General features: G+C 43.9%; 2 protein-coding genes across 4 annotated transcripts in view; one reads left to right on the top strand and one right to left on the bottom strand.

Annotated features, from left to right (window-relative positions):
• Nucleotides 1-4,518: 4,518 nt before the first annotated feature.
• On the bottom strand, nucleotides 4,519-5,650 carry LOC118587635 (translation initiation factor IF-2-like). Its single transcript, XM_036193638.1, has 3 exons — nucleotides 5,550-5,650; nucleotides 5,051-5,506; nucleotides 4,519-4,779 (listed from the first exon to the last, which is right to left on the bottom strand). The coding sequence occupies exons 1-3, from the start codon at nucleotides 5,648-5,650 to the stop codon at nucleotides 4,641-4,643; spliced, it is 696 nt and encodes a 231-aa protein (XP_036049531.1). The 3' UTR covers nucleotides 4,519-4,640.
• The window catches only part of Atp1b3 (ATPase Na+/K+ transporting subunit beta 3), a 32,509-nt gene continuing 23,490 nt past the window's right edge, over nucleotides 5,383-14,401 (top strand). The window contains exon 1 of one of the 3 annotated variants that reach the window (XM_036191815.1): nucleotides 5,383-5,757. In XM_036191815.1, coding sequence (XP_036047708.1) covers nucleotides 5,649-5,757 — 109 coding nt within the window. In that variant the 5' untranslated portion in view covers nucleotides 5,383-5,648. The remainder of the gene's footprint in view (nucleotides 5,758-14,401) is intronic. The other 2 variants (XM_036191816.1, XM_036191817.1) reach the window with 2 other exon arrangements.

The following is a 14,401-nucleotide window of genomic DNA, read 5'->3' as shown; positions in this document are numbered from 1 at the left end:
CTCTTCTTCCCTCCTCCTCTTTTGACTCTCTCTTTTCCCCCTGTCAGTGTTGGAGTTTGAACCTGGGGCATCTGTCTGTTAAAGGCTCTCCCACTGAGCTACATCTCCAGGTCTGGGCTCTGAGTCTTCCTTTAATTTTTTTTTTATTCCTTGAAAATTTCATACATGCACACCATAATGATCATGTTCACTCCCCCTCCCCTTCCCCTAACTCCTCCCAGATCTGCCTCAACCCCCTCACAGCTTCGGGTTTTCTTGCTTCTTGTTTTCTGCTGTTTGACTAACCTCCCAAGTCCAGTTTGTGCCGCCCATAAACTCCACTCCTGTGTGGGACCATTCACTGGAGTGTGGTCGATCTACCGGGGTCACACCCTTTAAAGGAAACTGACTCTCCCTCCCTGAGAAGCCACAAGCTGTCCACAGGCCCTCATCTTCAGCTGGGGTGGGGTCTTGTGAACCCCTCTATGTTGGAATGTTGACTGGATTCTATCATGGCTCCTGTGAGTTTCTGAGTGCAGTGGTTCTGTTGTGTCCAGAAGACACTTTCACTATGGCCCTCCCTGACCTCTGGGCTCAGCCCCCAGAGCTAGGCCCCATTTCTTAAATGTTCTACTACCTCAACACCACTATACTAGGAACAGGGTCCTTTGAGAGACATGCTCAGATCACATCCACACCATGGCAGCAGCTGACAGTATTTACAATCATAACAACAGGGGTTGGGGATGTGTCTCAGAGCCTATGATGTGTGAGGCCCTGGGTTCCATTCTCCACAATATGGTGCAGTGAGTAAAGGTATCATGGCATGTGTACTTGCATACATACACATAAAAAAATATTACATTTATTTGTCTTTTATTATTGAGTGGCTGGGGGATTTGTGTCATCATGCACATGTAGAGATCAGAAGAAAACTTTATGGAGTTAATTATCTCCTTTTGTTTTTTAAGAGGTCTCACCAGGATTGAACTTAGGTTGGCAGGTTTGTGCAGCAAGGCCTTTATCTGCTGAGCCATTTAGCTGACCCTTTAAAATTTTTTATTTTTTGCTTTTTGAGAGAGGGTCTACTATGTATCCCTGGCTGTCCTGGAACTCACTATATAACCCAGACTATCCTGGAACTCAGTATGTATCCCATGTTGCCCTCAAATTTGCAGCAATCCTCCTGTGTGGTAGTCTGAATGAGAATGGCCCCATGTGTTTAAATATTAGGTCCCCAATTGTTGGATCTGTTTGGGAAGGATGAGGAGGTGTGGTCTTATTGGAGGTGTGTCACTGTTAGCTCTCTTTCTGCCTTGTGTTTGTGGGTCAAATGTAAGCTCTCAGCTACTGCTCCAGCATCATGCCTGTCTGCCTGCTGCCATGCTCCCCTCCACGATAGTTATGGACTCACTCTCTGAAATTGTAAGCCCTAATAAATTCTTTCTTCTATAAATCGTGTTGGTCTTGGTGTTTTGTCACCACAACAGAAAAGTAACTAAGACACTTCCAAACTGTTGGGACTAAGGGTGCGAGCAACCATTCCCTGCTGCTCATGACATTTTGTTTTTTGAGTTTCTGAAACAGGGTCTTACAACATAGCTAGGACTGGCTTTGAACTCACTATGGAGCTCAGGCTGGTCTTGAACTGACAATCTTTTTACCTTCACTTCCCAAGTGCTGGGACTACATGCTGTGCTTAAGACAATCAACACATGTGTCTGTTCTGCAATCCGCAAGAGCGTAGAGATGCCATTTGCAAAAGGATTATTTAAAAGCACCCAGTAATAAAATCAGTCAAGTAGGAAATGGCTTTGCTCTGCAGAAAGGAGTATGTGAACATGACTCTCAAAAACAATGAGATGCCAGCACAGTATTTGTAAGGAAACTTTGTCATTTTTGCTGTTGTTGAGGAAGGGTCTCATGTAGCTTAGGCTGACCTCAAACTTGCTTTGTAGCCAAGGCTGACCTCAAACTCCTCCTGATCCTCCTGCCTCCCTTGTGATGAGACTAGAGGCAGATGCCACCAAGCTTGGCTCAGGAAATTTTAAAATCCATTCTCTCAGGGACAAAGCTTCCAGCGACTCAGTGCCAACATCATCATATCCGTTTTAAACCCATGTACAAAAAACAAAGTCTGGGTTGGGGATTTAGCTCAGTGGTAGAGTGCTGGCCTGGCAAGCACAAGGCCCTGGGTTCGATCCTCAGCTCAAAAAAACAACAACAACAAAAAAACCCCAAAGTCAGCTGGGCGGTGGTGGCGCACGCCTTTAATCCCAGCACTCAGGAGGCAGAGGCAGGTGGATCTCTGTGAGTTCAAGGCCAGCCTGGGCTACCAAGTGAGTTCCAGGAAAGGCGCAAAGCTACACAGGGAAACCCTGTCTCGAAAAACAAAAAACCAAAACAAAACAAAAAGTCGTTAGAAGAACCCAAACTCTTTTTTCTATACGTGCTTCTAAAATTCAGGAATGAACCTAAGATTTTCAGTAAATTAAGGGCCCAACAATTCTATCTGAATTCCCAGAAAGAAGGAAATGGATTTTGCCACCCAGTAAGTGGCCTACAACTGAGTCTTCCTTTCGATTCCCTCACCTTCATGACTTTTTGCCAGATGTCTACCTTGGGCAGCAGAAGAGAGATACTTAAATCTAACTGCTGCTATTTGTTAGCGTTGTGACCACAGTGAATTAGCTTCTCTACACATCGGTTTACTAATTTATAAAATTAGGCAAACACTTTCAGATTTGGGTTTTTGTGAAGATTATGAAATAAATCCCACTAACCACTCAGTCCAGGGCAAGGATGTTAGTTATCTTATGCATGGTCATTATTACCGTGGGTTTCCTATGCTTGTCTTCTACAGGTAGGTAGGGCTGTCAGATTCACCAAATACAAATATAAGATACTCAAAGTTGAATGCACCTATATTTAAATTTCAGATAGGTAAAACTCAGTGTTTTTCAGGGCAACTATCCCGTTATTATTATTTTAAATTTATTCCAGTTATTTATTTGTGTGTGCTTGCAGATCCCACAGCACATGTGTGGAGGTCAGAGGAGAACTTGTAGGAGTCAGTTCTTGCCCTCCACCATGTGGGTCCTGGGGATCAAAATCAGGCCCTCAGACTTGGCAGCAAGTCCCTTACCCTGGCAAGCCATCTTGCCAGCCCTGTGCCAAATATCATACTAAAAATACTTATACTAGGGCTGGAAAGATGGCTCAGAAGTTCAAAGCTCTGCTTGTTCTTCCAGAGAACCTAGGTTTAATTCTTAGCACTTACGGGGCAGCCTGCGATGGTCTGTAGCATCCAGGGACGTGCCCTCTTCTGACCTCCTTGGGCACTGCACACATGTGTAGTGCAAGCAAGACACCCACACATATAAAGAAGGGGAAAAAATAAAAATATGTATAATAAGAAAGTTATATGCATCATTTCTGAAATTCAAATTTAATTTGGCATCCTGCATTTTACCTTGGCAAACAACTTCTCTTGTAAAATAGAAGGTTACCTACAAGGAATACAACTGACTGAATTTGATAGTGCATCTGCTCATATTTGGCAGGCTAATATCCCAAGACAATCAGTGTTTTCTCTTCCAGGTCATGCTCAATTATTACACAGAGGAGAAACAAATAGTTCCCATATTGCTGGAGTAGAGTAGAGTATTTTCCAAATTGAAATCTGTTGGAACTAGCTGCTGTACTGACTAGACTAGCCAAGGGTTTTGAAAGTGTTTACTGAATTATATTTGTATTTAAACCCTTATTTAGAAAAACCACAAAGCACTAAGTATAAAAGCCATATTATGGCTACTAAAAACACAGAAACTGAAACTCCAGACAGTCACTAACATCTTTGAAACACAATTTCATAATGTTCTTATTTTCCATTTTCTCTGTGTAGACCAGGTAATTACTTAAGTATGCTTGTTATTAGCACACATACACACACAAATTAGCAGACAGGTTTTATATTTAATTCTTACCTAAACTAAAAAGCTTGTAGTTAATTCTGTCAGCACTCTAGCTGAACCTTTGTGTACAGTTCAGTTTTTGAGGTAAAATTATTTCTAATCCTTAGTCTTTAACCTTGCCTGTAATCTAAAGAAATGTACTCTAGGCTCCTTGCATGATATTTTGGTGTTTCTAATATCAGCTCCATGCCAAACTCTACAAAATGGCTTCTGCAAAACTTCTGATGTTATTAGCTTAAAAAAATAACTGGAGGGCTGAGCTGGTAATGTGCTTGTAGTGTATGTATGAGGCCATGGGTTCCATTCTTGCCCCCAAGCCCAAACCCCAAAAACAAAAGTTAAAAACTGGAAATCAGGATGGCAGCACATGCTTGTAAACTCAAGAAGCTGAGGCAGGAGGACTGGAGCGTGGGATACATAGTGTCAAGTCAGCTGAAGCTACATAGGGAGGGCCCTGTCATAAGCCAAACCAAACTTGATTTTGGATAGTCATCATAAATGGGGGGGGGGGATTAATGAAGAAAATCATTGCAAACAAAGTGTGTTGCGTTTATTCATTTGTTATTGTTATTTAACAGAGGCAATGCTCCATTTCTTTTCCGGGGGAAAAAAAAAATCTCAGCTTCTGCTCCAACTCCCATTTTGAGTCTTTAAAAACCCATCTATGGTGTGAGAGCACTTTGCTCTTCAGCTCCATCTCCTGTAGAAGGCTGCCGGCATCCTCCGCTCCTCCCCGGCACAGCGGCCACCAGTGGCAAAGAAACACCAGCAAAGTGGTTCAAGCATCCACACTCCATCAAGTACTGTAGTTAACGATTGGAGTGACCTGGCAAAAAAGATCAGGGCATCTTTCAGTGGACAGGAATCTCGGGAAAACATTTACATTGACTTCATTGATAAGCTTAACTGAATCTGGAGAAAACGTAGGCAGTACTCCATTTCGTTAACAATAGCCTATTTAGAACAAAACTGCCATGCCCGAGGCCCTGGGTCAGGTGGCCCACAGCAGCCAGTCCACACTGAACGCCACAAACGCTGCCGAGGCCCGGCCGCAGGTGTCTTTTAGCGACGTCACAGAGACCCCGAGGAGAACGCACATCGACTGTTTGCAGGAGGCTCCCGAGCTGAGGACACCCTCCAGGCTTTGACGGCTACACCTCAGGCTGATGGCCCGAGGCCTGGGCTTCCAGTGGAGAGCGCTGCAGACTCGGGTGCCCACCGTCCTCAGGCCACCACCCAGCTGGTCACTGTGCCCTCCAGACTTCCGCCCGCTGCCCCGCGGTGCTAGCTTCCTCGCACCTGGGCGGGGGCCACAGGCGCGGGGAGCCGGGGCGGGGCCTGCCCGGGGGCGGGGCCCTGGCGTCATGGGCGTGGCTGTCGGGGGCGGGGCCATCCGGGCGGCGCTGGGCCTTCGGGCCGCGCCCAGCCGGGCGGGAGGCAGCGGCCGCGGTGCGCGCCAGCGGCGCGGGGATTGGCTGCGGAGGGCGGAGACGTCAGGCTCCCGCGGCCCCAGCGGCCGCCCGGCCCGGCGCGGCGCAGTCGGCTCGAGTGGTCTAGTAACGGAGAGTTGTCTGCGGCCCTGCCGTCCTCTGCCGCAGTCGCTGGGCTGCGCCGCCGTCGCCAGGACGCGCCGCCGAGCCCCTCGTCGCCTCCAGCCCCGCGGCCTGCGTTCGCCTCGCCTTCCGCACGCCCACCATGACGAAGACTGAGAAGAAGTCCTTCCATCAGAGCCTGGCCGAGTGGAAGCTGTTCATCTACAACCCGACCAGCGGAGAGTTCCTGGGGCGCACCGCCAAGAGCTGGGGTGAGCGCGCGGCGGGGCGGGCGGCGCCGCGGACGGCCCCATTCATTGCCCGCGGCCTGGTGGCCCGGCTCCGAGGCTGGGCGGCCGCTTCCCCGGCCCGAGCGGGGCGCACGTGCTGCCGGTTCCCGCCGCGAGCGGCGCCGGAAGCGAGACCCGCCGGCCCGGCCAGGCCTCCTTTGTGGGGAGCGCGCCCTGGAGGCCCGGGCCGCGCCGACTGGGGAAGCCGGACCTGCCCCTCGCCTGCCTGGGGAGAGGAAATTTCCACTGTCCGCTATCTTGTGACTCGGCGACGCTGCCACCCGGACGCCCGGGAGAGTGCGGGCGAGCGCTGTGTGTGTGTGTGTGTGTGTGTGTGTGTGTGTGTGTGTGTGTGTTGCAGGGACGTGTGAAGGTGGGGTTAACCACTGGGGCACTTTGTCCGCGAAAATGCACTTGAATTCCGACCGAGAAAGGCCGGCTCGGGGAGGGCTTCCTCGTGCTCGGAGGTCACAGCGCTTTTCTGCCTTGCGGATTTTGTTTTGGGGAAAGACAGTCCTATCTAAACACCCTTTCCCCGCGCGCCTGCCCCGAGCCTTCAAAACACTGGACTGGTGGTGGTTGAATGTTAGCAGCTCTCCCCGGCGTGAACTCATTGTTTTAAAAAGAGATAGTGAATCCATCTTCTGGGTGTTGCGCTGCTGCTTTAAGGTGCCCTTTTTGTTAGAAAAAAAAATGTTAGGGAAGAAGTTAGACAAGCGAGTTCCATTATTACCTTTATGCTTTCACAATTTTATCTTTTTGAAATCCTTTTAAAGAGTATTTTGTTAGGGGAATCTTGACAGATTTTATTTTTCTTTCATTCCGAGCAAGACTAGATTTCTAGAGCTGAGAACCATTGGGCATGGCATTTTCAAGAGAAGCATGAGGACCTTAAATGAGCTGTGGCTCAGAAAACAACTTGAAGTGAGCTCCTCCAGGGTGGAAGGCTTGACGTCCTGTCACCAGCTGAAAGGGGCCCTGGAAGGGTGGTTTTTTGTTTTTTGTTTTTCTTTAAATTCCCAACCTCCTTCAGAAATGAGGAAAATGAGACCCAGAGGTTGTGATTTTGCCTATGTAAAATTACATATTCCACGGGGCCAAGAAAAGAGCCCAGTCTCCTTTAATCCCAGTCCAGTGGTTGTATTATCTTACAGATGCCTTGTCTAACTGCCCAGTAATCATGTACAGTTTTTATTTAAATTGCTGTCTTTTCTTGGGAGCTCACTATGTGATGAAGAAATAAATCTTCCACCCAGAATTAAAGGGAGAATGATGAAAATTGCTTGTTTCTGGAGTATACTTTGAACCGAAGCGATTTGGGGTGGGGGTGGGGGTATTTTTGAGGATTACCTTGTGCCTTTCTGTCTGCCTTTCTCAATTCTAGTACTGCGTGTCTGCACTTCGCCCGTGCTTCTGCAGGTTCTCGCTGTAGTCTGGACTGGCCTCAGACTAACTGTTGGGTAGTCAGGTCTCTTGTCTCAGCCACTTACAGGAGTGGACCATCATGGCAGCTCAGACAGACAGTGCTGTTGCAGGAGAGATTTCCTTGGGAATATGCATTTAAATAGATAAGTTGTGCAAACTATAAGGGGTTGTAACAGAACAGAAAATAAAGCTGGGGTTAACAGCTTTGAAAGAATGAGGCAGAACTTCTTTACTGAATCAGTATTTATTTCCCTTATGCTCAAATAGTAAATTTTGCATTTGTTGTAATTGTAAGCCAGTCCAGATTGCCTGACTAGTTGAAGATTCCTGCACAAGGCCATTCTTTTAAGAAAATGTGGGTGAGAGGAGGTTGGAGTCCACTCTCAGCCTTCAAGGCTGAGGACCTAGTAGTCATGGTGGGTCTGCTTTGGAGAAGGGCTCCCACACTCAGACTCTACCAAGCTTTGGCCAGCTAAGTGCCTATGGGGCTGTCTGCCAAGAGGGGTGCTTTTTACTTAAAACCATCAAAGCCCTGTATGAGCCAGCTGCCTGATCCACCATTAACATTCTGGTATGTCTTTTTGCAATTTGTATGATTTGTTTGTTTGTTCTTTTTTAAGTCAAAAGAGATCATAACCATATAATCTTCTAAGTATTTGTAAACACCTTCCCATGGTAAAATGATCTATATCACAATTTTTATTTATTTCTTTACTTGACTGGTGTCCCACTGTATAAATATCCTTTTTCCCCACTATGTGGACTGGTCCTTCCTTCATTCCCTGCCCCCTCCCTTGTTTGTGTACATTTTCCCAAATGTATTTCCTTGGGATCTGCTCACCAGTAGGATGTCTAGGCTGCTCATACAAACCTTTCAGAGTTTGAAAGCATGTTGTCATTGGTGCCTTCCTGGAAATTTGTCAGTATATTCCCACCAGTAAGGGTGTAATGGTGTTTTATCTTCCACACTGAAGCGATTCTTAACTTTGTGATTGCTTTTGCATTTTCTGGTAATAGCTTTTTTATTCTTGGAAAAAACCTCTTTATGTGGGCAAATATTTATAATACATTTAATGTAGGTGGTTGTAAAGAAAAATGGCGCTTTTTTTTTTTTTTTAACTTTGTAAAGTTGCTCAGTCTGTTTTGTATAAAGACCTTCCTTCCAAGATTTTATAAAGATGTCCACAGTTTTCTGGTTTTATTATACTTAGGTCTGCATCATGTTCCATCTTGATCTGAGGTGTTTCCCTTTAAGTGTATTAGATATTTTAAAAATCTTTTATTTAAAATAATTTTATGCCAGTCGTGGTGGCACATGCCTTTAATCCTGGCAGTTTGGGAGGTAGAGGCAGGAGGATTTCTTTGAGGCCAGCCTGGTCTACAAAACGAGTTCCAGGACAACCAGAGTTGTTACACAGAGGAACCCTATCTGTACTTTTGCTGTAAATATTTTAGACAATGAAAAGTTTTTTGCTTGTTGCATCACGTTACCATATTGAAAACAACTGTCTGAAGTTTTTGAGTAGCTGCTGCCCTGTGTATTTACTTGATAATCTCGCACACCGGGTTACAGTAGTCTCAGAATGCCTACATACCACCTCATTTAGTTTCCCTAACAGCCCTGTAAAGCAGAGGCAGTGTGGGGATTGAGGTATACCTAGTGTTAATTTCTCAAACTGAACAGTAAGCACACAGCAGGAATAAGTATTGCCAATTTTGACAAAACAGAACAAAAAATGTTGGTGCCTGGTGGCTGATTTTGCAAACATTAAATAAGCTTGTGAATTAAATACAATTAGAGCTAATGTAGTGAGGTTTGGATATCATGTAGCGTTAAGGTAGGCAGTGTGCCATGTGTTGCAGTTAAATTTGTTTGGTTGTTTTGAGTCCTGTTGGCTTCAATTTCAAGCTCTCCCACCTCCACTTCCTGAGTGCTGGGATTATAGGCATTTGTTACCACATCTGGTTTATAAGTAACATATAATTATGAAATATAGTAGCAAAAAAAATGTATCTAAGGAAGAGTTGTTTCTTATTGTTTCTGTATATTGTGTGTATAGATACACTGTAAAAAATAAATTTACATCAGGTACCTAATACTGTGATGTAAGAAATATGTTTTCAGTAGGAATTGTACACAAGACATAGGTGAGAAAAGTCACTTAGTGAGAGGACAGAATCCTAGATCAGAGGTTTTGTTTTTGTAAATTATGCCTGGCATGGTATCATTAAAGATAAACTTGGCATTCTTTGGAGTCCCTTATCTTAATTTGGTTTGTCTATTGATAAGTGTTGTAAATTAATATTGACTTACAACTCAAGATTCTGATTACTTTACATAGTAACATAAATTCTGGTCTATGACTAGCCGACTGCATGTGTTCATGTGCCTGATCTTTCATTGTAGATCCATGGAATGCCATTTGGCATTCTGCTGGCTTCCATTTTGGGTCAGACCTTAGCAAATGTTCTGCACAGGAGAATAGATTCCATCTAATGTTAGTGTCTAGCTGTAGGAGAAGGCAAGTGTGTTTATCATTCCAGTATTCTGTAGCTTTATAAGGTGGTTGTCTTTGTCTAGTGAGTAAGACATTTGTGAACTTTTACAGATATAGGCACTTTTGAAAAATCACAAGCCTTACCTTAACTTGTGTGCAAGACAGTGAGGGAGGGGCAGCCCCAGATCAGGGCCTGTACTGAACTGTCACCAGCAAGATTAAAACATCACTCCTGAACTATACAGGAAGACCGTAGTGGATGGGAGGGAAGGAACGTCACAGGACCATTGTGTATAATGTACGCACTTTAATGTTGTTAAAGAACCTCAATCCCAAATGGTTTGTTTGCTTTTTCCTCCTCAAAGTTGATTTCTGGAAAAAAAAAAAATTTTTTTTTTTTTTTAACCAGAGCTGAGGACCGAACCTAGGGCCTTCAGGGCCTTACGCTTGCCTAGCAAGCGCTCTACTGCTGAGCTAAACCCCCAACCCCGATTTCTGAAATTTTATCAGAATTAAACTTGTACTAATAGGTAACTTTTATTTTATTTTCTAAAGCTAGTTAATAGGCCAACATGACAACCCACATATGTAATTTTTGGAGATAGAAGATGGAATTACGAAGCAGAGGCAGGAGGATTGCTGTAAGTTCCAGGCTATACTAGATTATATATTTAGTTCAAGGACAGCCAGGGCACCATAGTGAGACTCTGCCTTAGAAAAACAAAACAAAGACCTACCTACAGTAACAATTTCACAATGGTTTATTATTACATTTGATTAAGGACTAGTTATATAAACATTGATTGTGTAAAAGAAAAAACAGTTACTTTATTAATATTTACTATTTTTACATTTTTTTAAGATTTTATTTATTTGTATGTGTGTGGTTGTTTTGCCTGCATGCCTGTCTCTGAACCCTGTGTGTGCTTGGTACCCTCAGAGGTCAGAGGAGGCTGTCTAATCCCCTGGGACTGGAGTTATGGATGGTTACAAGCTGCCATGACGTTGCTGGGATTCAAACCCAGGACTTCTGGAAGAGCAGCCAGTGTTCTTAATTGCTGAGCCATCTCTCCAGCCCCCAAAACATTTACTTTTGAAAGATAAATTTATTGTTTTCTGATATTTGTATTGATTTTAAGTAGAAATACTTTTGTTCTCTGACCATTTCATGTAATTGCTGTTAACATTCTAGTAATCTCTTTTCCTGTATGTAAATAAAAGTTTAAAACCTATAATACTTAAAATATAGATAGCTGATTTTTGTCATTCTATGTTTAAGGAGAATGACTTTATCTTTTTAAAGATTAGTTAATACATTAAGTATCCGCGTTTCATTTTTCCTATTAATTATATATTTGTGTGTGTGTGTGTGTGTGTGTGTGTGTGTGTGTGTGTATGCGCATGTGAATGTTTCAACAGTGCATGTGTAGAGGTCTCAAGACAACTTGTTAGAGTCGATTTTCTCCTACTGTTGTGGGTCCCAGGGTCATCAGGCTTGGTAGCAGATGCTTTTACTCACTAAGCTGTCTCATTTTAAAGACAGTTTTACTGTGAAGACTTGAACTTGAGGCAGTCCTGCTGCCTAACAGCCTTAGTGTCTTTGTATCAGGATCCCAGGACTACATGTCTGTCTAGTCATAGGATTTTTATGTTGTTATAAGCCTGCTGCCTAGCAGAGATCTTCATGAGATCTCACACTCCTCTCTCTGTGATAGTCCGCAATGCTCTCGAGGCCCCTTGGTCTGGAATGACCAGCTTCTTCCTTTCTCCATGCTGTTCATTCTCTGCATATTAATTTTCCCTACTTGACTTCTTTTGCATGTCTGATCTGCTACAAGCCTTCTGATGTACTTTAAGTGAAAACAATACCACTTATTTCTCGTAATATCTGAACCTGGTGTGTGTATTCCATCTAGTAGTGTGTGTTTTGGGATGAGCAAAGTTTTAGCTTGTGATTCATTTAGTCCTTGAAGTAAAATTGAGAGTTTTGAGTTAGTTGCTTTAGCTGTATACTGAAAGTTTGATGGCGTTTGTTGTACAAAAAGCCACAATTCAGTCAGCCAGATTACTGTGTGTTCCGCTAAGTTTCCACGGATTTTGAAGTTTCTAGTGTCATAATAAGGGTGAACCTATGCACACGTATATTACTTGAAGTCTTTCAGAAGAGTCTGCTGAGAAGATGATCAGACTGGGACAGAATACAGACCTAAATTCCAGTTCCACATCTGTATCTCAGCTTAGATTTCTCTTTGAAAAGCCTCTGGGCCTCTGTAAAGGGGAAAGGGTATGTAATTACAGATGTCACTGTTATGAAGCCTGTCTGAATGCAGCAAACATTGAAGGACCAGGTGAGTATTGTAGGCTTTGCTTACTGTACAGTGCCTGTTGTAGCTTTACTGGCTCTCCAAGTGGGGGACAGTTGTGTGAGTCTGTATTGATTTACAAAAACAAGTTGCAGCTGTTGACTCTAGACTTAAAAAGTAGTCATTGTGCAGGGCTGGAGAGATGGCTCAGAGGTTAAGAGCACTGACTGCTCTTCCAGAGGTCCTAAGTTCAAGCCCCAGAAACCACATGGTGGCTCACTGCCATCTGTAATGAGGTCTGGTGCCCTCTTCTGGCCTGTAGGGATGCGTGCAGGCAGAATACTGTATACATAATAAATTTTTTAAAAATAGTCCTTGTGGACTGACTCAAGAAATAGTGAAGTGGGCGTGGGCCAGGCTCAGTAGTGCACACCTGTAATCAATCTAGCAACTGGGATGTGGAGCAGGAGAACCAGAAATTCAAGGCCAGTCTTTGCTATACAGCATAGTTTGCGGCCAGCCCCAGCTGTATGAGACTGTCTCAACCCCCTCTTCCCAAAAGAAGGCAAGGAAGGAAAAAACAATCGTGAACTGGTCTGAATGGCATATAGACTCTTGGGTTTTCTATTCTTATGTAACAGAAATAACACACTTGTTTGCAATTTTACAAATAGATAATCGGTAAATCCGTTGCTACCATCAGCCTCTCTGGGTAGCAAATATTATATTTATTTATAATAAATAAATCACTATTATCTGTGTTGGTGCTTTTAAACATGTGATATTTGATGTCTCTATTTTGGGTAGAAGTTTGTCAGCTTCTTATAAAAGCAAATACACACTTACATCCCAACCCAGCAGTTCTCCTATGTGTTTACCCAAGAGAAATGAAAACATGTCCACAAAAACACTTGTACAAGAATGTGCATAGTAGTTCTATTCATAATAGCTCTAAGCTGGAAACAGCCCAGGTGTCCACCAGTAGGAGAATAGACAAACAAACTGGTATGTCTACACAGTGGAATACGACTCAGCTGTAAGAAATGTATTAAGGGGCATATGTGGATGGTGGATAATGCTGAGTGTGGTGGCACATGCCTTTGATTCCAGCAGTTGGCAGTTTGAGGCTAGCCTGGTATACATAGGGATTTCTAGACCAGCCAGAGCTGCATCATAAGACCGAGTATTTAAAAAGACAAGCAAACAAACAAAAGCCCTCATAATTTGATTGGGAATGTTTCACTGAAGAAAGTCCATACTACATGATTTCATTTGCATGCGGTGGAAATGTCCAGAATGGTGGCTGAATTTAGAGCAGTGGGAATAGAGATCTGCTGTGATGGTATGGGGTTACGTCTTCGGTAGGAGTTGGGATTACAAAGAACGGATTTTGCCAAATGATCTGTTGGAGATTTGTTTTCTTGAGTGTAAACTTGCCCCTCAACTTGAGCTGGTAAGATGCTGTATCGTTTTCGGGTGAAGGACATTGACACCTGCTATTTGAACTGCATTCAGAAACCAGACATAGAAAGGTAAAATGTTAATTGTAGACTCTGAGTGGGCTTCTGGGTGATCACTGTTAAATTTCATTCAAGTTGCCTGTGCGTTTATTTGTAAATAATACTGACTGGAGAGATGGCTTAGTGGTTAAGAGCACTCACTGGCTGCTCTTCCAGAGGACCCCGGTTCAATTCCCAGCATCCACATAGCAGCTAACAACTGTGTAATTCCAAGATCTGACACCCTCACCCAGACATGCAGGCAAAACGCCAATATGTATAAGAAATAAAAATAAAATTTAAAAAAATTACAGTTTCCCATCAGCTCTTTTCTTTCTACTTTTATATGAAAAGGTAGAGTTTGGGATTTTTTTTTTTCTATTTACTGTGTCTTGCCTATGTTTCAATACCAGTATATGTAGATTAGTTTAATTCTTCTGAATAACTGCAAAAAATTCCCTCGTGTCAGACTTATAGATTGCTTTTTCTAAGTTTTATTTAGTATTTGTGTTCTGCATGTGAAGGTGAGAGGCACCGTTGTTGAGTTGGTTCTCTTTCCACTGGGGGTTCTGAGGATTGAACTCAGATTGTAAGACTTGTACAGCAAGCGCTTCACCCATTGAGCCGTCTTGCCAGCCCCCACCTTGTTCCTTGTGAGCCACTTCTCACTGACCTGTAGCCCAACAAGTAGATTATGATGGGCAGCCAGTGAGCTCCAGGGTTCTGCCTGGCTCCACCTCACCACAGTGCTGGGATTTCAAACCCCTACAGCTCCTGCAACAACCTTTATGAGTGCTGTGTGCATGTGAGTGTGTGTGCCCCGTTGAGTGCATTTGGAAGCCAGAGCAGAATGTCAGGAGTCTTCCCTTGTTACTTTCTCCTACTTTCTCCGTTACTACCT

The sequence above is a fragment of the Onychomys torridus genome, chromosome 7, assembly GCF_903995425.1.
Source record: "Onychomys torridus chromosome 7, mOncTor1.1, whole genome shotgun sequence".
Taxonomy (NCBI): domain Eukaryota; kingdom Metazoa; phylum Chordata; class Mammalia; order Rodentia; family Cricetidae; genus Onychomys; species Onychomys torridus.
This window is presented reverse-complemented; position numbering and strand designations above follow the sequence as displayed.